The sequence below is a fragment of the Agelaius tricolor genome, unplaced genomic scaffold, assembly GCF_023055355.1.
Source record: "Agelaius tricolor isolate 1412-34295 unplaced genomic scaffold, bAgeTri1.0.p SCAF_4, whole genome shotgun sequence".
NCBI classification, from domain to species: domain Eukaryota; kingdom Metazoa; phylum Chordata; class Aves; order Passeriformes; family Icteridae; genus Agelaius; species Agelaius tricolor.
The window spans coordinates 19,663,258-19,689,244 of NW_027269264.1; the positions used below are offsets into that span (position 1 = coordinate 19,663,258).

The 25,987-nt window shown below is 38.5% G+C and overlaps 1 protein-coding gene and 1 long non-coding RNA gene across 2 annotated transcripts; both read right to left on the reverse strand.

Moving 5' to 3' along the window:
• Nucleotides 1-860: 860 nt before the first annotated feature.
• Nucleotides 861-24,867, reverse strand: HABP4 (hyaluronan binding protein 4). The gene is made up of 8 exons (XM_071424799.1): nucleotides 24,374-24,867; nucleotides 14,118-14,265; nucleotides 13,183-13,344; nucleotides 12,920-12,991; nucleotides 11,081-11,164; nucleotides 4,147-4,315; nucleotides 2,412-2,588; nucleotides 861-1,385 (listed from the first exon to the last, which is right to left on the reverse strand). The coding sequence occupies exons 1-8, from the start codon at nucleotides 24,663-24,665 to the stop codon at nucleotides 1,338-1,340; spliced, it is 1,152 nt and encodes a 383-aa protein (XP_071280900.1). The 5' UTR covers nucleotides 24,666-24,867; the 3' UTR covers nucleotides 861-1,337.
• Nucleotides 4,869-11,070, reverse strand: LOC139588944 (uncharacterized). Its single transcript, XR_011678868.1, has 2 exons — nucleotides 8,098-11,070; nucleotides 4,869-8,041 (listed from the first exon to the last, which is right to left on the reverse strand). It is a non-coding gene; the product is annotated as an uncharacterized lncRNA (long non-coding RNA).
• Nucleotides 24,868-25,987: the final 1,120 nt, after the last annotated feature.

Here is a 25,987-nt window from a genome sequence, read left to right on the forward strand (position 1 = left end):
CCATCGGTTGGGAGCTTACAGAAAAGAGTCTTTGTAGGATGATTACATCCTATTTGAGTAAAGCCTTATCAGTGAGCAAAGTCTTCAAAGATTGTGAGTACTCTTAGAGCTTACTCCAAAGAAAAACTTTTCTTCTAAGTTTTATCCACTATTTACTCTCAAAGGAGACTGCTTAGAGTTGCTTAGAAGTGAGGCACAGAACTGGAAAAAACGTGGAAGGTTTATAGTCATCTGCTTTCCCAGTAAATTTAAAGAATGTGTTCAAGTTGAGCAGGCATTTGAAGACTCCTGTGAGGATGACAGCTACTTCCAAAATGCCCAGTGTGCTTTTCCGCTCATTTCTTTCTGTCATCACCTCTGGCACCATTTTCTTGTTTCTCTCATATCCCCCACAATGGCTCTCAATGTCCCCTTGGACAGGGAACAGAAAATCTGGCTCAAGTATGTTAAAGCTGCAATGAAAGAACATTGCACCTCATCCCCAACATCACAAATTTCTTGATAAGGCATTTAACATTTTAGTTTGTAGTTGCTCCTGCTAAAATAAAAAAACTTCTTTAATAACTTAGTTCTGTCTTTAGATTAAAATTCTTATTTTACTTAATCTTCAAAGTACTTGCAGACTATAACTTGTTGCTTAAGTAGGACTTAGGGTTAGGTGTCAATTCAAAGCACCTATGCTGCCTTGATTTTAAAGATCACTTCCATTTAGAGAGATGTTCACTTTTTTTTTTTGGTGAGTACAGATTGCTGTTTAGGGTTTGGGTTTTTTCCCCCACTTTTTTCCCCAGACTATATCCACATAGCAAAAGCTTCGACCTAGCACTCTGTCTTCTTAAAATAATACCTCAAACCCAAACCAATGTGCACTTTTCTTTATTTGTGAAACTCTGAAGAACTGCAACTTGTGACTGTCTGAAATATACACTTCACTCAAAGGAAACAACTTTCAAATATACAGTGAAATTGAGTCCCAATTGTGGATTGTGTTGTACAGTTTACATTTCACCATGGTGTCATGGAGAACTTGATATAATCTCTATATATACATTTTTAAACACTCTTCCCTTTAACTTCACTTGAAGCCTAGTAGGGAAGTACTATAAGCCTTCCCATAGGTTTCATAAATGGAGGCAGACATTGGAGCCTGTGACAGGATCCCAATCCACCCATATCTCTAGAACCCAACTCTATTAGCAGACAGCTGCAATCATTCCACACCAAACACCCAAACAACTTTCCAGAAGGAAACTGGCTTCCTCAATCCACACCAGCATAGAACCGGTCTCTTCACAGTTACAAAGGAACTTTGAGATACCACCATTCACGATGGGTCCTCAAGCTAACGCTGGAAAATCCTCAGGATCATCAGGATTTGGAGCAACCTAGAATGGAAGAAAAGAAGTCTTATAAAAATGAATGCATTTCAAAAGTATCTGACAGCTATGTATATGTATTTTACTCTCAAAAGGGTTCATTCTTCTACTCAAATGCTACTACTACTAAAGGCTATTTCTACTCAAATTGTATCCATCACTATCACAAGAACTTATCTCAGAACTTGTGACTGCTATAGTTTCTTTTCAGTGTGAATGTTTTTATAATGCTCCCTGGAGAGGACCAGGTCACAAGTTCTGCAGCACTGAATGAAGGAAAATTTAAGCCATCTTAAGCAGAATACAGCATATTTTTAGAAGTAGCATTACTATATTTTTACATTCTAGAACTACTGAACATATTGGGTTGTCGTTTTAATCTCTCTGATCTGTTACCATAAAGAACCCTTTTCTTACAGATGAAACAAATGCATCAACACTTCCATATTATTCCGAAAGTTCCTGGTCTTAAAGCATTTTAGTCACAGTAAAGTTTCTGTTAGTATGAAGAATAAAGATGCCATTTTCCAGTGTACAAATGCTTTTTTTATTCCAAAGGAAAAGGTAAGTGAAGTTTTTTAATAATGGTTATATTGAACACATGAATTATCCTGTAGGATCACAGATTTACTGATCTCACTGTTAGTAAACAAAGTATCACTGTATCACAGAATTTTTTCAAAGAGATACAAGCCTGTAGTTATTTTAATTACTTCCCAATTTATATAAAAACTAATTGCATCCTTTCCTCTAGTTACCATTAGAGCATCCAGTAATCGGACCTTTTGAAATGTATGTGTTAAAAGTTGGGAGCTGAATCAGTATTTAATTGCAAGTAACATAATATGGGCCAGGAACTCAATATGCAAGACAACATACTATGAGACAGGAATTAAAAACAAGTCTATCACTACAGAAATCAAAATTCCACACAAAAATGGGCAGGACACACACAAACACCATCAACAACAGAAAAAAAACCCCAACCTAACAAATAAAAAAACCCCAAATGAACACCACCACAAAATCCGTTACCATTACTTCTGGTCGAGGTCCTGTCTCTTCAGGTCTTCTGCCACGACCACCTCGTGCTCCTCTTGATCCGCGGCCAGGGCGAGGCAGACTCCCAAAATTAATATCCAGCTGAGAAGTTATATCATTCACTGGTTTTCGAAAGACATGAGAATTATCTTCAAAGTCTTCTTTTTGCAACTAAAGAGAAGATGTGGTTAAAGTCTACAGTTTTCCATGTATGAACTTCTCCCCTCCCAGATACACATTCACACTTATATTATTGACTAAGCAGCAGATGAACCAAGATAGCATCTGGAGTAGAAGACAGGCCTTAACTTGTACAGGATTTTAACACAGATGAGGTAATTGCAGCTTCCCAGATGCCTGGGAAATGCATTCTTTGTTGGCTCAGAGATTCCTGGTAACAAAAGCTTCCATACCAACTCCATAATACTGAAGAGGTCTGCCAGAAATACAAATCTAGGAGGTTTTCAAAGAGACTACAGCATCAGACCTAAGCTACTTACTCCTACAGTTATGTCCAAGTAATAGATAAAAGGCCATACCAAAGCTACTTAATCAATGTATTCCTCAACATGCCTGCAGCTATGAGATCACTGTGGTTTTAACTGTGTGTTCCTAATAGCTAGTGCATGTCAGACTATTGCCCAGCATAACTAATGAGGACTGTAGTAATGATAAAGTGTATGTTAACTCAACCCTTACAATGATGAATCACTTATTCAGTGTCTAATTCAGGGATTTCACCTGCCTATGTTATACAGTTCCTGAACCTCCTGTTCTGTGTTCACTTTAACAAGGTCTCTTGATACTACCAGAAGAGAAACTTTACAGGCAAAAGGAACAGAAACTTGTATGTACTCTTCACATACCTGTTCTCTTCAGAGTTTGTGGAAGGTATCTCCCCACCCCTACCACTACCTCTCAGAAAAGACAGAGGGGATAATGACAACTCTGACCTAAAAAGTCTCACTAAAAAGAAGGCAGACTCAACAATCTAAAATTATTAAGCAAGTTTTGATGTTAGTATTATAACTAGAGAAAAGGTACATATCCATAAACGCATGTAGACTTCAAGGATCAAAATTCCATCATGCTAGACAGTATGCACATACTTCTGTGACCCCCAAAATCTGAAATCGAAGTAAAGCTAGAATCTGAAAGAAGCTTCCCCTCTCTCCTCAGAACTTCTCCATGGAATTTCAATCTAAATAACATTATGGAGTGAAATTTAGAGGAAATTGGGAGGGATGCACACTACAGCACCACAAGCTCTCCAAGGTTAGTTCTAAGAAGCAGGACCCAAAAAAACCACATCCTAAAAATCCAAAATTCATCTTTTCAAGTGCACAATGAGATACATACAAGTGCATACTGGCAAGTAAGCTAAGCGCGATTCAAACTGAGGAAAAGAAGTGTATATTAAACTCATAAGCCAAGTTTTTCTAGCAGCATTACTAGAGACCTATACAGGTGGCAGCAGCTGAGCCATAAGGTAGAACAACTTGATATATTACATGTTTGCACAGAAAAAAGGGGCAATGATGTCAGACAAAGAAATTGAACACACAATTTAAAGCCAGTTTTGGGGCACATGTCATTGCAGTGATAAAGCTTAGATACTGTTTTCTTGCCCATTCAGATTATACTAAAGCTAGTAGAAAAAAAAAATAGAGACAGTTTCCTATCCCTGGGCATAAAGGAAGGTTTACAGAATTCTGGAGGCAGTGCTTACATCGTCACTATATTTTGACTTGTGAATCACCACTGCTTTGGAAGGAACAGTGGATTCTGGCTTCCGGATATTGAATTCAGGCTTTGGTCGATTCCGTTGCTGAAGATTTTTCCACTCATCTAACGTCATTTCTTGAACCACTTCTTCCATTGGCTCTCCTTCAGCAGCTCTACAAGTTTACAGTTTTAGAGTAAAAAACTTTTTTTTTTTTTAAATAAAAACAAGATAAATAAGAGCACTTACATTATTTAACTCCAAAGTAAGGATACTAAACAAAATATTTGGAATGTTTCTCACCAAATTATTGTCAATTTCACTTACTCCTCACAGTAACTTCATATGATAAGTTTCACATTAATGTAACTTAGAGTATATATTTATGTACTCTGAAATTAATAATATGAAAAAATGCTGTCTGCAGCTTCCTGTGTTAGTAGTCACCCAGTCTCATCCTGAATTCAAGCACTTAGATTCTAGACAAAATCATTCTGCCTTTTGATCTGGCATATTCGTAACCCTACAGTTTAATAGTGGATCTACCCATAGTAAATATAGCCACAGTAAAGAAAAAAAAAAAAGGCCCACAGAGCAGTTTTAAAACACACCAATTGCATGGTTTCATTGCCTTGTACTGCACAATGACAATATGAGGTGAATTCGTTTTTTAGTGGAGCTTTCAGTCATCAAAATTGTTCACCATATGATGATCACACCATGGGATCTTACATTATTAACATTTATTTATTTATTAACATAAATTATTAACATTTCCTTTTTTAATTTCACAAGATGCTTCCTTGAATTTTTTGTCAGATGTAGCAACAGACAAGCAGACAGTATTTATCACTTGGCAAAATCAGATTAATCCTAGTCAAATTATCATTTGTCACTAAGTACAATAATTATATGTTCTAGAAGAACATATGGAATACATCAGAGGCTGCCTTGCATATTTTTGAACTGTAAAGACAGAAGGTTTTATGTCTGTAATACACAGAGATAAGACAAATTACATAAGCAAAAAAACTTCCCTTCCACTGATCATGCTTAAGTACTCTTCTGCCACTTTTCTGCTGCTGATCAAGACAGGCCTGGCCAGGACACCAGCTTTTAGAATACTACAGGTATACATTTAATGATACCTACAGAAAGCTATTACCTACTAACCAGCATCACATACAGGGAGAGCACAACTTCCTACACCACCATAACTGTCTGCTGCATAAACAAGTCAAATACCATGACTTGTACAGGAAAGCCCACACTGATTACTCCAAGATGCTTGAGAAACCATTTCTCCTTACATAGAAAACTGTTATGTGTTACAATAGCAGTTGGAGTTGACTAAATGTTTCCCTAACAATGACTTTTCTAGAAAGCCCCTTCATTAGAACCTGTCTTGTGGGAGAATGATGGATTTGGTTTTCTGCATAATTTCCACAGTCCTACCAAAAATTATCATTTCCCCAATGTAAATATACAGTTTATTAGGTGCAAGTTGGAACTTTTTTATCATGGAAAGATGCAAAGTCAAATGACAATCAGTGACTGCATGTATTTTGTTTTTAAAGTCGGACAAGCAACCCATTGGAATACCCATATTTTTTGGGACTGTACTTTATAGAACTAGCCTATATGGGAACAGGCCTAGTCCTTCTTACCAGATTCTGTACCAAAGCATTCATATTTCTTGCCAAAATTAGACAGTATTTTTCTAAACACCCAGCATATGAAAGGGAAAAGCAGAACTGAACACTAAAGCAGCCCTTAATTTTAGTTCTAGTATTAACACAAGTTAGTTCTAAATTCACTTCACAGAAGAGTAACAAATACAGAAGTCCTGCTCAACATGCCTGCCCCTCTGATATGCCTTTATGCCCTGTTGTTTTGAAAATTCCAGCTTTATCAACCAGATATTCAAGATTAAAAGACTGGTAAGCAGTCTGTAGTTCCCTTCTCATTACCATCTGAAACTGTATTAGAAGGACTATTAGGGAAAAAAATTAAGTTTACTGAGTTACATAAAAAGGATACTGGTGAAAGAAGCAGCTACTTCTGGAAAAATACCAACAGATACTGTTGCATCTGTAAGAGCACTAAGAACACACAGCCCCAAAACCATTTCAACTTGTTGTCCTCGAGAGTAAGAGGCCAAACAACTTTTGATCAATTATCTGAGGCTTCAGTTTTGGGAATAAGTGTTAGAAAAACAAGACTTCTGGTAAATACTCAGAAGAATTAAAGAGAAACATAACTAATAAAAGTGTCTCTATTAGACTGATTTAATTTTTTCCTAAGCCATATCTCAATAAATTGCATATCTGAACTTTGGAAGTCTTTTTTCCTCCTCTTCCATGAACCTTTCACTACATTACAGAGACAATGTTTCAGTCCTTTGCAAGAGATGCAGAAAGATGCAGAACTGACAGGAAAAAGTACTTGAGAACTAGCTATCAATATTTCAATTTGCAAAAGCAAGCCAAGAATGTGAATGGGAGTTCAACAGTGTAAAATAATATTTACTGCATTTTCTGTGGCACAAAGATTGCCCAAAAGAAGGGCAATAGTGCAAGTATTCAAGAATACTGAACAGCTTCTGATTCAGTGGTACAAGATGCTAAAGCGACCCAGTGATTTGAAAACAAGCAACCAAAACAACAATCACCAGAAAGTCCCAAGAACAACTAGAAATATGTACACTCAGGCAAAAGTATCAGCCACCCAAACACAGAAAGAACCAATAACAAGGCAGAAGCTCTGAAGGAGGGACCTCAACTCCCTGGATTGTGCAGGAGCACTGCACGCAAGTATCTGTTCCTTCTTCAACAACACAGTATGCATGAAAAGGAGCCACATAAACGGTTTTGTTTGGAACAGCTGTTATTGCTGGTAGGGTGGAACAACATCTCAACTGAATAATGTCTTCTACATGGGAACAGATGAGAAGCCCACAGTAGCACTGCAAGACGCAAGTCTGAAACACATGATGTACAATGGGGAATCTTTTAAAGATGTACAAAGGAAATATACATAATGCTAAAAAAATTTTGCATATCCATTACGTTAAGGCAAGACATCCAGGAGAAAAAAAAAACTAACATAGCAGCTTCTATTTTTCTAAGTATTAGAAAGACCATCAGGGGACATTGAAATCTCCAGTAGCAGAGTACATTAAAATTAACTGGACATGTATCAGAAGCAACAATTAAAATTGGTCATGCCTTGGGCCCAAAAGACCCCTTTCAGGTCTAAATTGCTATGATCATAAGAAAACACAAGGACATTTGACCACACAGCAACTTGATCTCACAAAAAGCAAACAGAGGTATTCCTTTCAAAAGTATACATAAAACAAAAACATCCACTTGCCAGTTCCAAAGGAAATACTTGCAGATTTACACTGCAAATATTTGGTCTTTTCAACTGCAAAGTATGGTTTTGGTTTTTACTCCAAAGGATGGTTTTAATTGCTAGGTTATTAGGAGTAAAAATTTGTTTTAGGATGTCAAGACTCTCAAGTGAGTGAAGATGTCGAGACTCTCAAGTATGAGTGAAGCACACCAACAAAAACCTGCACACCACATTTTGGACAGACACTTAATTGCAGCAAGTTATTTTGGGCACCAAGCCAGAATGGAAGTACATTCTGCATATTACTATCTACCTTCTAATGTTATACATTTTTAGTAACTGCTTAGTGTGCATTTTCATTAATCAAATTAATAAGGTCTTGGCACACCAGCAGTCATGCTTACAAAACACTGCCAGACAACTAAGCACAACCTCTGGACATGAACAAACTGAATTTACAGTGAAAGTCCTAGCAAATCACTAAATGAGAGTCTTCAGTAATAGTTCCTACTGCTTCAGTGTCTCCAGTGGATGACAATAACCTCTTAACTATGCCTTGATTGCTGTGCATACAGTAAAACAAAATACCTTTGCTTTTACCAGAAGGAAGGTAAATGGAAAAGAACACCATTTAGCTCAGCTATTCACCTATTATTTTCATACTAAAAATAATGACAGCAGGTCTCTCTCAGAACAGTTTTTGTATTATTCAGCTCCACAAAGCAAATGCTTAGCCAGCTTTTATCAAGAAGTCAATGACAAGAAGCTTTCCCACTAAACATTATTTACAAGAGCATTATCACCAGCTATAGAAAAGTTTAAAGTTAAATAAGGTAAGACCAAACAATTGTACAAACTTACTGTGGAAGAAAAACACTGAATCAAATACTTATCAAGCTCTGGCCTGATCTATGAATAGCTTTATGCCACCATTGAACAACAAAAAACAAACAACAAAACAAATAAACAAATGAGAAATAGCTAAAACATTGAAGATAAATTGTTAGAGCTTCCTATTACATAACCAATAAGATACATAGCTCCACCAAAAAGGAAAACTATCACGTGAATAAAAAAGTAAGAAAACCCCACAAGATTAAATATAAGCTCTGCAAATACCTTTAGGAACAGCAGTTGATTAGCCCATGCGTTGTACTGAATGAAACCAAAAAATCTAATTTGAATTGGTCAACACAAGTGTGTAACATTGTTTGAACTGTGAAGAAAAGTCCAACCAAAAGCAGTTGTGAGGAAAGTTTATACTTCTGCACTACCTATGTATTTTATACAGGGTCAAGATCAGGTTTGGCTTTTGCAGCAAAAAACCCCCATATCAGCATGCAGTTTGGGATGATAATAACTAGAGATAAAAACTCTTGATACACTCAAGATTTGAGGATATGGAAAGAAACACCTTGACTTATATCACACAAGTATAAAAGAAACTCTTATCCAGCAATACTCTGCAAATAGAAGCTCAGGAATGGCAAAACAGTCTTAAAGGCAAGACCCCATAAGTCACAGAAACCCACAGAACCTCTTTTCCAGAGCTGCATGGAAATTAGCCAGTACCACATCAGAAAGCTCCACACCATCTTCATGCAGACAGGTTATTCCCAACTTCCAAGAGTACATTTTTTTACTTGTAATTTTAAATGGAAACACTTCAGACTAGAAAGAGAATGAGAGATGAGACAACCTCAAGTCTTCAATCACTTTCTCAATGAAAGCACACAACTGCAATAAAGTTGTAGAAAATAAATGGTTACCTTGCAGTCACTGCATTTTAGCGTCAAAATGAGAATGACCCTAGCAGCAGCCCAAGCAAACACACAACCCTGTATAATACTGAGGCTGTAGCAAATGCAGAAGGTAGCCTAATGTGTGTTATCTGGACAGCAGGGGCAACCTAAGCATGTAAGACCTTTAAGTAAATCCTGAAGCCTGAACACCATTGCCTACCAGCTTTTGCTTTTAAACATTAAAACAACACAATTCCATCTTGTTAAGGTGTATGCCATACAACCATCCATAAAGGCACTATTCATACAGTATCTCCTGTTTTAAAATACATAGGGTCACCAAGCTGACACCCCCCAAAAAGTAAGTGCAGGGAGATTTATGTAACTCATGTGTTGTATATAGATTTGTAAGCCTTCAGGACAGTATTTATTGCCCTGAAAGAAGTACACAGTGCAGAATTTTGTGCTTGTAGGTTACTTGCCTTTTTTGAATAATTTGAATTTCAGTGGACTATGCCTAAATTAATCTTAAAAAAAAAATACAAACAGAAGTACAATCTCCAGAAAGGCTCCCAGTCTGACTGAATATCTAGTGATCTCTAAATGAAAGATGAAAGAGTTAAAGATAACTGGCAAATTCTGCCAGAGGCCTTTTCCACTGCATACACTTCTCACACCTTAAGCTCTACAATGAACAGATATTGGGACATATCTACAAAGAGCTTGAATTCAAATAGAAACAAGTACAAGCAGGAGACAAACAAAGGTACAAGCAACAAAACTGAAATTTTAAAAAAGGTGAATATCTGTTTTCATATTTAGCTAATACAGTGTATTTATGCCACTGTACCTACACTGCCCATCTGATTTAAGTTAGCCTAGAAATATTTTTTCAGTCATAAGTCATTCAAAGACATGTGTATACACTTTTACATGTGGATACACCTTTACCTACATATTAAAACCTACTCTAAAATTAAAAGAATCTAGGTTATATCAACTGAACATCTCACAGGGTTAAACAACCTGAACATATAAAACAGGTTTTGTCATCTAGTTAGCTTTATAATTAATAAATTAACCCATATCACTAATATCTGGAGCTGCTCCATGAAGTAAAAAAGGCTTCACAGCAATAGAAGAGGTTGACATACTGCACTGACCATCTTTCATTCATTAGGAGATGTGCACCACATGCTCTTTACTTATTCTTTCAATCTTTTACTTAGACAAGACTGTCCAGTTATTTTTCTTATGCCAGTGTTCATTTATTTGCCGTGACACTGATTAGAATGAAAGCCACAAGACAACCAGCACTTTTCTTTCTCAGTTTCCTTATTCTAAGGCTCATGGCATTTCCAGAATTTTTTTCCAAGTTCTACCATGGCCTCTCAAGAATTGATGATATCTGCATGATATTAGTGATTGGTGAATACAAACTTAGAGTAACTCAGCATATTTTAAATGTGTTTGTACAATTGCATGAGCACCTCAAATATCTATTGTCAGAGAACAAAAAGCATGGTTGTTTCTACAAATTAGATGAGTGAAAAAGGCAAAACATAGTATGTAGCTCCTCCTTAAATCATCACCAAATCTTAGGAAGTTAAGCATCACTGTGCAATTAAATGCAATCTCCAACTGTATAAATCAAGCTTTAGTCAGAATTAGGGACATATTTTCCATACTCACAAATACAAAACAAAGCTTTTCTATTTTTAAATACATGCACTAGCAAAACTTCACAGTTCCCATTTCAAGTGTGCCCCTCAATACAAGTACATCAGTAAGAGTTAATTGTTTCCTTTGCATTTAGACAGAAAATATTTGTCTGACTTTACTTGCTCAGAGGCTCTCCTTCAGATGTCCTTGGCTGTTCAGGAGTTTCCAGAGTCTCCTCCATAGATGCAGTCTGCTCCTTCCCACTAAAACAGTAAGCAAACAAACCAAAACAAAACACATACAAAAAAAACCAAAACAAAACCATAGTCTTCATGAGTCATACCAGAAAAAAAGCCAAATCAATACATTATTTCTTTTACCAGAATTCCTTGGTAAGAAGGAAAAAAAAAAAAGGGAAAACTCTTTGATCATAAGCAGAAAGATATACTAAGTGACTAGTTGAGCAATTTACAAGTATATTTTGGGAATATTGGGGAAAAAAACCTATTTCACTAAAAAAAATAAAAGCATGTATGAAGATGAAATAATCATTAATAATATTCATGATTAGTATTAATTGTCAGTATAACACTGACATTTGGAGTTGCCTTTTTGCTTCTTTTAAAGAATTCAAGTTTGTATTTTCTGTAAAATGGACTTCAATTCACTGTCAAATGATAGCAGGAACTTATTTTCATTCCAGTAGCAGGCATACATATTTAAAATTAACACCTTTTAGCTTCAATGCATGATTAGCACAATTAGGACACAGACATGCTTTTACAACTGTTCAGAGAACTTTAATTTTATGTCACCTCTACCACATCACAGGAAAACATTGGTAGAAGTTCTGATGCTGATGAACTGAAAAAGCCCAAAACAAACCACTTCAACTAGGAAGAAAATATGTAAGGGCCAATAAATATCTTTTAAGTTTATGAAGCCTTCCCTGATATCCTACAGAAGATAGTTTTCTGCTAGCTTGTTTTGCACTATCAGTTCAGAACAATGTTAATCTAACTGATCCTTTGAAAAGCCAGGGTACCTAAACTATCTACTCTTAATATGAAATTCTGTAGGAGGGAGAGAAGTTAATACAACTTTCAGAAGAATTTGGAATATCAAGACCCAAAAATTATTACACATCAAGGCTATATTTTTCAAACTTTCAGCATGATTGTCTGAATCCACTGAGTTTTAAAACTAGATTTGATTTTAAAATAAAATTTTATTTTTAAAACAATTTTGTGAATCAATGTGTATGTAGCAAAATATATTTGCTACAAGTTCAAGACACTACTTTTTCTCCATCCTTTATCAGCCTTCAATTAAAGAGTTCTAGATGTATATGAGAACAAAAGCTACTGGAAAGAGCATGTATTGCTAGGTACAAAGAATGGATATAAGCCAACATAATCAGTGAGGTTTCACAAATCTGAACAAAAATCAGTACCCCTAAGAGATATACAGAACTGAATGGAGAAGTCCTGATTTTTTTTACCTAAAAGTGGCCATTAATCACATTATGCTACTGATTTTTCTAGCACTTTAAAATGTACTTCTGTGGTACAATCAACTCAATATTACCTTCAGAACCACATTGAAATATACTACCATTTTGCAATTTAGAAATTATCTATAAAACTCCAGAAAAGAGACTGGTCTTTAAACCCAGTAACAGAGTTTGAATTTTAAAATTAGCATTTTGGAACAATTCCATTAAATACCATTTACTTGACTATTGAGAAAAATAATAACTTATTTCCATTAAAACACAACTCAGCTCCAGTCAAAAGATTCCAGCTGTCTTAAATGAACAAACGTCATCATGCCTTTGCTTCAATTTAATCTTACCATCATGAAGGAGCCAAGTTAAAAAAATGTAAAATTACATTAACTACAACAATAATAGAACAATGTTTATAAAGCTCAAAATGGACATGAAACTGATGAAAATGATGATCTAACATAGGCCACAGAAAATTATGATCTATGATGGGCACAAGTATATGACATACCTCATACCATCTTTCATTGTTCTGCAGTTGCGAGGTCCACCTCCATCCTTTTTGTCATCTGCTTTCACACCTCTAGAGAGGAAAACAATTCTATGAGTTTAGGAGGTTTTTGCCTTTTTTTATGACCTCAGACTAAAACCAGTATTGACTTTTTGCCAGCCAACCTGGATATGGAAGGGAACAGAATACCTAAAAGACAGTACTGCAGTGCTGACTATTATTTACTTGTATACCAAGTAAGAAACAGCACACAGAACACTTACGTTTTATCATTCCCACTTTGTCTTTCAGGTTCACGTTTTCTTCTTTGGTCAAACCCATCAAAACTTCCAATTAATCCACCACCTCTTCCTCTACCTCTCATTCTGCCTCTTCCCCCACCACGGCCTCTTATTGGTCTTTCATAGTCTAATCTTTCCACTGGTCTAAGAAGAAGGTAATTAGTCAGACTTTTGTTTTTATAGAACAATTAACAAGAAGAAAAAAAAATCTTATTGTTATGTTTGTGCAGCTATGGGATACATCAGTATATAACAGCTACAGCACAATTTGTAGAGCGCATCTTTATACAGTACACACTACAGCTGTTTTGGTTTTTTCATTGAAAATGGACATAAACTGAACTCTAGAGGTATTACAGCACACAAACAGAAAGATCAGCAGTTATTAACACTGAAAACATTACAGAAACTAAAGAAAACATTATAAAACGTCAAGTCTTCACAACTTTATATGCAATAGCAATAGCTCCACCATCTAAACCCATATTTATATACAACTGCTAAAATTTCAGACAACTTGTTAAATATCAGCTATTGTGGTATAAAGTAAGAACAGCCACATTCTGAAGCATTAAGGGTTTAGGTGGAATCTTCTAATATTTATGAAGACAGCAAAATATGCATTCACTGTCAGCAGTAAATTCCAGTTTGCAACCTCCTACATGTTCTGCAAGGCTTGGTATGTGAGCTCAGAAACTAGCATTATAAATATGCTGCTGACTAGGGGGTACATTTTCAGATCTTTAAATTTTTCAGTTTTGCCTTATATTGCTAACATTCAACAAAAAATGTAGCAATTCAACCCCCAAGGAAGCTGAAACTACAAATCTTACAGCCATGAAGTAAGTAGTCTTGCAAAAAACCTGCACACTAATATCCTCTGTGAGGGACCTTAGTTCTCTCTGCAGGATACATACCGTTCCACTGAGAATTCCACTTGTCTTTGTGCTCCATAGGGACGGTATTCCCTGAAAGATGGTCTCCATTCAGTTTTGTCCTGTTTCCCCTCTGTGCCTCTGTTACTGAACCCTTGTTGTTCTCCCTGCCTGGGTACTCGCTTTGGGCCTACACAAACACACGCAGGGATTACTGACAGCTCAATAGTAACACAATTGCAGTTACCAAACTACTCACTGAAGTGAGCTGGCTACACATCCAAACCCAAGTCCACCAGAATATTAAAAGTCCTTATAGCTAATGTTGCCAGACACTGTTTGCTTGAAAGACAAGTGCTTATTTTACCTTCTGTATTGATGAACCTGCAAAATATTATGGGTTTTGATAGTCAGAGATTTCTAGAAAAGATAGTCTAAAGAAAAATCTCATTTTGCTCACAAGTCACAGAGAGGAAGAAAAAAACCTGTTTCTCTCATGTTTTCAAGGATCATGAAAGCGTAGTACAGGATGAGGTGGAGAAGCTTCAATGGAAAAGACTAATTGAAATACAGCAGCAGAAGCAATGAAGGCAAGAGAAAGAGAATGACCCCTTACAGATAGGTGATGATTGTGAAACAACACACCTCCTGCCAGATGAGCTCAGTTTAGAAGTCTAAGCCTCCGGGTCCTCTAAGCTTATGGCCACAGTATCAAACAACCAGCACAGGGTCACCTCTCACACTGCTGTTCTGTGGAGGAAAGCACCATTCAACGACACTAAAGGTCACTGAGTTCAGCTGGCAGAGACCCAAACAGTAAGTAGAAAGACCTCAACACCTCTGATTCTAGAACATAAACATATTCCAAGATAAAATATACTTAAGCTTTTTAGATTTTTGTTCAGCCATTGTTGGGGTTGAGGAGGATCGGGTTGGGCAGAATGAATGAAAAGAAATTGTGAATTATAATAGAAAAAAAATGAAGTTTTACACTCAACCTGTATACATCTAGCAGATGATTACGCTTCTTTATGTGCCTCCTTTACCATTTTCCCAAATTCTGTTCTCCTTCTGGGAGCAAGATCTCCAGAAGCAAGCCATTTTGTCTGCTAGGCCTCTATATTTAAACAACACCTTTCTCAGCCAATAGTGTAGGTCAATCAAGTAAGGAACAGGAAGACTGGTCTCAAATCTAAGCTACTGTTTCCACAAGAAGTACTGAACTACTGCAGAATGCTGAGCGGATTACTGAACTCAGGTTAGTGGACAAGTGACAGTCCTAGCTACCTCTGTTGCTAGAACATAGAGAGAAAAAAGGCTATTTTATGTCACAATATTAATATCCAAATTAATTCTTAGCCCCAGAGAAATGCCCACATCAGAAGATTTTTGATCAAAGCTTAGGTGGTAAGGATGAAATCTAATACCATTTGTAAAGAGAAAGCTTCCCAAGAACTATCCACTTGGTGAATGTAGTAAATAAAGCTTTTTGTTATGCAGTAAGAACAGTCATATTTGCACAGAGAAGATAGTTTTATATGTGGTACAGAAGCAACTCCAGCTCTGCTTTTCTTTGAACTACAAACCACTTGACATAATACATTCCAGTAATTCTCTCTTCTCAGGTTTGAAGTTACTCGACCCTCAGGCCACTGAGCATATTTGCATTACCCAAATTACGATTTAATCTCTGCATAAAGGACAACTTTTAAAAATCAGTTTCTGAGTAAGCTTTTCAAATTGGGACAGTTTAACACAAAGCAAAATTACAGATGATACAGAACAGTACATGCTGTTGGGAAACATCTACTCTACACACATCTCAACTACACTACCAGCTACGCAAGGGTTAATTCTAAATTGGAATCTTGCTTGGGAAAATTACTACTAATTTCTGGCCTCATTTTAGTTATTTTGTTTGGATCTGAATGCGCAAAAATGCATAGAAGACTATGATGTTTTTTAATTTTGATCCTCTCTCATTGGCTATCTGAAGCATCAATTATTCTATAAAGATTCCTTTGGCAAGAATGCAGCAGTCAGAGGCACCAATCCCTACATATTTAGTATTAACCTCAATTTCACCTTGAGATTCAAAGAGCTACTTCAAACTAGCAAAACAATGCCAAAAAAAGAAGATGCAGAAGTCATTTTAAAAAGATAGTGTCTCATTTTATTACCCAGTACTGCTTATAAGCACTTCAAAACAACTTCAAAACAAGTCTTCTTGCCAGACATGTCAGTATATTACATGTCAGCAGCACGGAGAGTACTGGATGGAGCTGTCTGTTCTACTCCAATTTGAGTGCCAGGCTATTTCACTTTGATTTTAACAGGTGGCTTCATTTACTGCAGATGTATTTTAAACACTAGAAAGTCTTTCATACAGGAAGTAAGTGCCACAAAAACATCTTTAATTGGTTTGACAGACATGAAGTAGTGGATTAAGGCAGTATGCAACACCTGTATCTCTCTAGTAGGACAAGTCACCCTTGGGGCAAAAGTTCATGTGACCTGCTTGTGAATCAGTTCAAAAAGACAGCCCAGCTTTCAGCTCTGCATGTAAATAAAACCAGACTGGAGCTTGACAGCAGTGATAGCAGAGGATTAAAACTGTAGAGCTTATGCTATGTTATGTCCTAACACAGACTCAGTTTAATTCACAGAGCTCAAGGGCCATCTATCCTTTGGGGGACAATAAAACAAGGCAACAAAATCAAGACAAAGCATGAGCCATCTTGTATATCACTGACATAAAGAACTGGGGTACATTTTGAATGCTTGCTTAATAACTACCTCTCCAAATAGACCCCAATTTTGTCTGCTTGCTTGTCTATATACTCTGGTATGCAGGTTTTCTTCAAAACCACACAAAAAAAAAAAGCTTTGGAGTTCTGTGGATCATCTACTTGAGGCCTTACAAACACAATTCTGAAAACTGAAGATCACTCTTTCCTAGTTACTTAGTTTAGACTCTCTTTAAAGTGGTTTTTCTGTGTCTTAAAATTATGTCTGTAATCTGTATTCACCTGAATACATGTCCCACCATTCCCCACTTCACCACAGCTTTCCTGGACTGTTACTGCATCAGCCCAGTCTGTTGGCTAAGCTGCCTATCACTTTACTTTCTAAACTGAGGAATCAGAACAGAGATCTGTGTTTCAACAGACCTAGCATTTTTTTCCCCAGAAGAAGCAGCTGAGCTATTATTAGCAGGAAAGAATCTGTAAATACTAAAATTACCAGGTACTAGAACTAGACAGTGCTAAAGAAAAAAAGCTCAGTTGTAAGAGAGATATTGTTAAAACTCTAAATCATACAGAGCAGACATACTTCAGTAGTTTTCACTTTCCCCACAATAATACTTCACTATTAGTATTACTTTTGCTAACACTGCAGCACTTAGATAAAAAGACTTTCTAGAGAAATGTTTTTAATAAGTATGTATACAGAACTTGCTACTGGAAAAGCAGAACTTATACTTTTATAACCTGCATTGTTTGGTTTCCCAGACACTGGATATAACAGATGGATATAAAATAATGCAGCAAAATCTAGCTGCCTTTCCAGTGTTGCTGTCTAGCTCTCAGCAAGTTCCTCCATCTATATAATCCATCCTCAAAAAGTGAGACTTTTGCTTGGAAAGAGGTATCTCTAGGTTTTGTGGTTCTTCACTGGCCTGTACTGAGAGTGTGCGCTTTCACCTTTTTTAAATTTTTCGTTTTAAACATTTTTTTTAGAGAGCCTTGACTTCAGACAAGCACCTCAAGGAGCCCAGCTTGCAACTGCTATCAGAGACTATAAACTAAAGCAGAAACCCTGCTGTTTCTCCCACTTCCTAATGTAAGGATGTGACAGTGGTAGCTGGCATGCAATTCACAAGCTGAGAGAGGTAACTGCTTACAAAGAACAAATTGGAAAAAGAGTGTTTGTGGAAGGGTCACATTGACAGAAGACTCCCCCACATAAAAAAAGACCTCTTACAGACGTGAGATACAGAATTACATTTGTTACCTGAATGGATAGATCTAATCATTATGGGAAGGAGTATGATCACCAAAAACATACAGAAGGAGCTAAAAATACCAGAATTGTTGAAAACCACAGTCACAAAGCTGTGGAGAAAAATCAGCATTAATGCAGAACTGATGCTTGGGCTTAATCTATAAATAAAACAAAAAACAAATAAACAAGTAGCAAAACCCACCCGAACCAAAAAAATCAGAACACAAAAAACCAATTCCCACCACCCCCCACAAAAAAAAAAAAAAAGTAGGAAACCCCTTCCAGCTTTGAAAGAAGACTATCCTTCTTCCCAGTATACCTCAAAAGGACAAAGTAGACCCAAAATAGGTCCAAGGCTATGGTACAAATATCTTGACCAAACAAAGTAACAAAGAAAACAATTGTGAGGAATTTTTTAGGCACAGTAGGGTACTGAAGAACTTAACCACCAGGGCTATGGCAGTTAAAACATGAACTGTTATGAATTTTAAATCATTAATTTAATTATTACTACTTTAAAAGGATGCTGAATTCAGCAGCTCTACTATTTGTTCTTTCCAACAGTGAGCTGTATCATGATTGCTATGAGGTGTTTCACTCCAACCACTTATGGACAGATCTGTAAAATCAGCCTCTACAGACCTTAGATCTGATACTGTTGACCAATGGATCTCCATACTATGTAAATGGAAAACAACACAGAGGATATGCATTAGTGAGAAACTTTGAGGCGCTTGAAACCGAACCTCTGCAACCCTTGCTGATGACCCAAGAGGCCAGACTAATTGCATTAGCAAAAGCAGCCCTGTGGTGACATGATCAGCAAGTGCCACTATTTATATTGAGTCTAAGTAAGCTTTTGGAGTGTGTCATGCAATGGGTATGCTATGGAAAAAATGAGAGTCCCTTGCTTCAGCAGAAAATATTTCTGCCGATAATATTCCTGTAGTACACTCCTGAGCTCATACAAAAGGCTCCAACAAAATGAACAAAAAAATAACTCAAACTTGTAGTCAGATAGGTTTATAATGGCCTGAAGCTTATGAGCAGTATACTTTGGGATACTATGCAATGTTGGGAAACAGCCCTTCCCCAACATCTAAGGTTGACATCAACAGGATTAGTGTTTGGCAAACAATTACACCTAGGATCAACCTCTTGAAGATCAGTGGTTGACTCAGTATGCTAAATAAATGCAAAAAAGCTTTGAGAAAAAAAAAAGTATGCTCAATGGTATTACTGAAGTATTAATTAAAATATTTTCACAGAAATCCAAATTAGATTCTAAATGGAAGTGGTCACATACCACCCTACTATGTACTTACTTTGCTGTTAAAGCTTTAGGATATTATGCCTCTTATTTGTAATAACACCACATGTGACATTATGAATAGCAGTTAAATGCTTTGAAAAACTTCATGAGTTCTTTCTGATAATAGTGGGAAAGCTTAATAAAAACAAAGGGAGGACTGTTATATACTGAGCTTAGTTAGCTGAATTCTTTTATCTAAGTTGTTTTGCTTAGCACAAGCAAAGTGCTGAAGTTTTAGGCCACAAGCTGCAAACTTTTACCTTGAAATGCTGAATGAGTCTTGCACTATTGTTCAGCTACAGTGAAAGGAGCCTCTGAGACCAGTGCAAACTAAGAGATTAAGAAGTCATGGCTATCATCAGAAGCTGCAACCCATCCAGATAAGGACAGCTACAGAAAAAAAAAAAGTGATATGAACAAGAAGACTCCAAAACAAAAATCACCTTTGGAGCAAGATGTGCATGCAAGGTGTGTGAAGTGTGCAAGGAATAGGAGCATTGGTTGTAAGAACAAAGAAATACCTGGGATTTTGTACCCTGAATCCCTCTGGTGAGGCACCTAGCTTGAGCTGTACTTGTTGCAATACCACAAAATTATTAATGGTTTTTCTCCTGAAACCGGATGCCAGCTGTGGGAACCCTAGGGTGAATAAACTTGTTTAACAACTTATACACAGGCAACTAATCTTTCTTTACAACAAAACTTCATAACTGGTAATAGTAAAAGGAAATTTATTCTCACTCAAACTCTTATTTTGCTATATTTTAGAGAGTAAAAGAATTAAGACTCCAAAAACAATTTCACTTTCTCCCCTTTAAATGTGTGTGATTCTAATACCAAACTTCAAACAATAGCTTCAGCTATTGCAAGCAACACACCAAAGAGGCACACGGAGTTAGACTCTATCCTGTGCCATTTTGTTTACATGTGTGCCAGTACTTGCTGAATTACAGAATTGCCTACCATAGCTTTCCTTTAGACAATCCTTATGGCACTGTAGTTGAAAGAATGCTGTCAGGATAAACTATTAAAAAATAAGAAAATCACAGTCAGTCTAAGATAAAACTCCATAGAAAATTCCACGCCATTTTAAAACCACAGCTAAAAACTCAAAAGCACAGTATTTAGGAACTATATATAAATGTTACCAGAGTCATCATATGTATAGGAAAGAAGAAAACCTTTTAGAAGTATTAGCAACAAAGGTTTAGAGATTTCAAAAGAACAGAGAGTATTACTGCATGATCAACAAATTTAATTTTCCTGGACTGGTAAAGAATGCAAGCTCTGCAACTCGGCCTTTTGCATAAAGAGCTGGCAAATGCAGTTTGGTCACTGTGGTAAGAATGAACTGAGTTAACATCAAGTGGTGCAATTACAAGAGCTCCAACACCTACAACCAGCCTTTACCCAAATCCTCAGCTAATACAGTCTAAAAATCACAAAACAACAGTCCAGAGAAGAGAAAAAATGCACCTTTAAGGTCAAAAGTATAGGTTTTGGCAGACAGTGAAATAGAAGTCCATTTTCTCCATTAAAAACAAAGCTTAAAAAGTTGTCTCCTTAGAGTTGTGCTATTTCATAATAAATAGTTTGGATTCTAGAGTTCAAAGTATTGCATTCTCTGGCAAAGTCCTCTCAGGAGGTTTGCTTCAAATTGAAAATATCTCCAGAAATTTAGTAAAACCTGCTTTGAAAAACTCAGTGAAGAATTACATAAAAAAACCCACAAACCTACCTTACAGAACTTTGTGACTAAACCTTCCACTCAAACACTAAAACATAATACCACAAAAAAATCTCTGAGTACTGTAAAACTTCTTATATTGCAAGATAGAAGACTAGATGTGCTTTGAGTCTTTAGAAAGACCCTTTTTAACAGATTCAATATGCTTAAGAAATAATACTAGAATAAAACAAAAATCATGAAACTTAGCAGGACTTTTTGTAGTCCAAACAAGCAAATACCCTAGCAATTAGATAAAACAGTCTGGAGGGGTCCAAAGTAGGGTTATGAAGATGATCAGGCTGCAGAATATCCAAAAGAAGGCTGTGAAGGTTATGAAAAGGTTGGTGAGTCTGCCTTATGAGAAAAGACTGTCTTCTTCCCAGGACAAGGCTTCATATGAGCCACATCACAGTACCCAGGTATTAGAAAGGCTACAATGATGAAGGCTCTTTTCACAAGGAGCCCCATATAAGTGAGTGGCTACAGTGGGGACAAGCTGCACAAGAAGATATTTCATCTGTGTTAAGAATTTCTTTCTGGTGCTACCTTATGTTGAAACAACCTTTTCAGAGTTAAACTCCCATCAAAGAAGGCTTTCAAAATGCAACTCGACAAGGTAGCAGATGAGGTCTTCAAGGCTATCTTTCCTAGGAAAGCTTGGACCAGACCATCCTTCCAACATAGCCTCTCAACCCTATTCTGTAATGATTCCAAAAACACTAGTACAAGACAGCGAATTCCATCATTTCAACTGTAATACCACTAGACTCTGATTTTGCTGTTCAGATGGGTCTAGATGCTATTTTTTTGGTGTTTTAATTACTAATAAGTAGAATGAAGTTAGGGGTACTTATGCCCAAAATCAGGGGGAAAAAAAATCACTAAGAAAGTCTAGAAACAAAGTCTTAAGACTGTTATGTTTTTCTTTTTTTTTTAATTAAAAGTTTAGCAATTAGTTTAACAATTTAGTAATTTTAATCAATATTATTTATTTCCCCAAACATAGGTGCACTCTTCTAACAATCCATCTGTTATTAGAAGCTTTATGCCAAACTGTGGGAGTAAAAGGAGGTTGGTCATTCTCAACTGTCAAGCTGATAGCCCCCTGAATCCTATATAAAATATAGAAGTTTTGAACCCTACATAACAAACCAACTTTGTATGGCACCAATAAAGAGCTGACCTACTCCCTTCCAAAAAACCTCAAGATTTTTCTCTCAACATGACACTTGCATAACATTTGTCAGCTACATCATCATTTGTGTATTTACCCTAACTCAGAGGGTTCTCTGCCATTCAAAGCAGACTCACTAACACAGCACATTCAAAGAAGGAACACAGTCAAGACCAAGTCATGACTATCCACACTGGTTTAGCATCTTAAGCACTGTACTTTTATAGTCCTTACTTCCTACTAAGCCCAAGACAAACACACAAATTCCCAAACAGATGCTATGTTAAAAGAAGAAAGTGTGTGTTTTAAATATAGAAGAGAAATAACTCTCCTAAAATAGATCTTAATGCCCTTTCGCTAAGGGTACTATAGTCAGCAGTCTTTTCTCCCTTTTAAATCAGCAGGAAATTGAAACAAGGTGCACATGCCTGTTGTCTCTGTCTGAGAAAAGAGATTTCTTAACAAGAAATCTCTGCATTAACAAGAAATTTCTGCAACCAAGGTTGCAGAGAACAGTCAAAGACAAGCCACAGAGCCACTGTGTATTGCCAAGAACGGTGACACCTATGGGCAAGCGGGAGGTAAAGGATGGTCTTCACATACTACTATGGTAAGTTACTGATAACCACCAGATCTTGTTCAAGAACTTTTTCATCAAAACTTGAGACTCTGATGTTCACTGAGCAGACTCCTTCAACTTCTAGCTGACAACTACAATTACAATAAAGTAACTTTTAAATAAAATAAGCTGTTATAGTCTGAGTACTGGTCTTAGGAGACTAAGTCACATAATAGCAGAGAAATCTCAGACTAGTTTCATATAACTGCCCAAAAAGACAGTGAAAACTTATCTTCCTCTACAAAGGTGCTCATTATCCAGCGCATATTTAGCATCGAAGATTCTCTGCTCCACAAACTGCTAAAAATGCATCTACTAACTGCTGTTGGGAAGAGTGTAAGACTGTAAGCCTGAGCAATAGAATTGGTAGCACTGGCAACAACTTGATGGAGCAACAACCTAATTCAAAAGCCTTTTCCTAGGGCATTAAAACACATAGTACCATTACTGTGAGTTTAACAGGAGCTTTTACTACAGAAAGAAAGAAGAAAATATCTTAATAATAGATTATGTGTTAGGCTTCGTTGCTTCCTGCAGGAGAATGGGAACTTACAACAGAGTGTAAAACCTGAAACCAGAGTGAAAGTGTGAAACCAGAAACTTCTGTGCAAAGATTCTCAATATTTGGAAACCATCCACCAGTTTGCTCAGATAATTTAGATACTGAATCCAACAACCTGAAGCTCAATACTGGGTAAGTAGTAACAATCAGACTCACTAAGACTAGCAATCAGCTCCAAATGCAGGAAGCTATAGCCCACAAAGCCTCCAGCTGCCAAGAGGACTGTGACAGACATTTTAGTACAAAAGCCAACTGACTCCCTCTTTCCCCAAGCAGTACTACGCATCAAAGCCTAGCAGATGACCACTCCTGAACATCGGCTGAAGAGTTACCCCAGGAAATAAGGTTTTATTCAAAGGCTGGCTCACCAATGCAAGCTCAAGGAAAATAAGCACAGATCCCTGGAGACGACAGAACTCTGAAGACACTGAAGGATACTGTCCAGGGTGACAAGCAATGAAACGCAGCAACAGGGCTGCTAAACCACCATGAAAGCTATAGATGCCGCAGCGTAGGAGTTTATGCTCTTGCACTTGTCTCCTGGGGATATTGCTGAAGTTTTCATTTACATATTCCAAGGCCTCCTCGGCTGATAGTGCTCGGCAACATCGTGTTGGGACCGTGCCCAAGCGTCACTGCTTTCTCTGAGGGGACTTTCAGGTGTGTTCACCACGACGACCCCACCGGGAACCAGGATTTTTCAGCCTCGCTATGACAGCGCTACCCCCGCCACGCCACGGCTGCCGAGAGGTCGGCGGAGCGCGGAGCCCGCAGCCACCCACGCCGCGCCGCGGGGCCCGCACCAGGCACCGCAGCGCCGGGCATCGCCTTCCCTCCTTCCCAAAACCGGCCTCCGGTCCGGCCCGCCCCCGACCCGCCGGGGTGCTGCCCGCGTACCTGGCTGCGGCGGCGCCGCAAGGGAGGGTGCAGGGGAGCTCTCCGGCTGCCTGCGCTCCTTCTGGGTCTCCCTCTTGCCGCCGCCGGCCCGGCCGCCGGGCACGCCTCTCCTAGCGACGGCCGCCGCCTCATCGCGCTTCTTCCTCTGCTGCTGGCGGCGCTCGGCCTCGCGCAGGACATCGAACGGGTCTGACTCGTCGTCCAGGAGCTGGCAGAAGCGATTGGCGACGGAGCACCCGAAGTTCTCCTGCATGACGGCACCCACCGGGCTGCCCACCAGCCCCGTCATCATCCGCGCGGCCACCTCGCCTCCCCGACCGCCCCCTGCGCGCACCCCGGCGGCCGCCGGGGCTCCGCAGGAGGCTGCCGCCACTGCGCGGGGCCGAAGCAAGGCACACGCCGGGTGAGAGCAGCAGCGGCCCGGCCTACGCGCCGCCCCAGCGCCCGCGGTCCCCGGCACCTTCCGCAGCCCCGCCCTGGCCGCAGCAGCAGCCAATGGAGCCCCACAGCACACCCCCCACCGCCACCGCCGTCCCCGCCGCCTATAAGCGCGGCCGAGCCCGCCCACCGCCTGCACGCGCGACTGGTGAGTAACAGAGCAGCCAATCCCGGCGCCAGGCTCCGCCCCGCCCCCGGTGCCCAGCTGCGGCCAATTACTGTGCAGGACCGGAACTGTCAATCACGCCCGCTAACCAATGCGATGCGCTGCTCTATTATTCATCAGGTGTGGGCCCCGCCAGCCCGGCAGCGCTACAGCCCCGCCCCGTCTGGGGACGGTGTTTGGCGACAGCGCTTCGAAGGTGGCGCTGTCACACAACGGTGTGTCGCCGCGGGTCTTTGGGTACAACCTACATCCTCCAACAAGTGACATTGTGAAAAACGCCAATAACTTGTTTTTTAAAATTTTAGAAGTTTATTACTATTAAAATGGTTATGAAAGCAGTAATACAATTAGAGTAATAATAATTTGGGCAATTTGAATTAGGACAATATGAGACAATAGAAACAAGGAGCTACGGACGTCCGGGTACCTTTTTCTGGGCAGCATAAACCCGGAAAAGGACACCCGTTAACAGAGGATTAACATTTAAAAACAATAGCCTGTTGCATAGTCATACACTTCATATATAATGCATAAATTCCATTCAAACACAGGATTCTCTCTGGTCATCGTCGACTTCTTCCTCTGAATCTTAACGGTGCCTTCAAGCCTGAGCAAGGCGGGAAGAAGTTAGTTTCTTCTCATAAGAGGGCAATAAATTCTTTTCTCTGAAAGATTTAGGTGTCCTGCGGCTGCTATTTCGCTGAGAGTCCTTTCTTTAAAAGAAGTATCTTACTTAGCATAGTTTCTATTTCAACATTTTGTTATAACCTAAAACTATATTTAGCACACTACTTAAGAGAATTAATACAGCGTAACTTTCTAACACAACACATATAATATCCATTTCGATATTTGCGAAAAGCCAATCATAAAACACGCATTTTCCGCAACGCCAAGGAAAGAGGCGCCCCCTTACACTGGGCGTTCCCCAGGGTAGCTCTGCTGCCGGCACTCTTGGATAAGGTAGCGTGGTGTTGGCGCGGGGTGTCCGAGCGGGGCAGCGAGCTCCG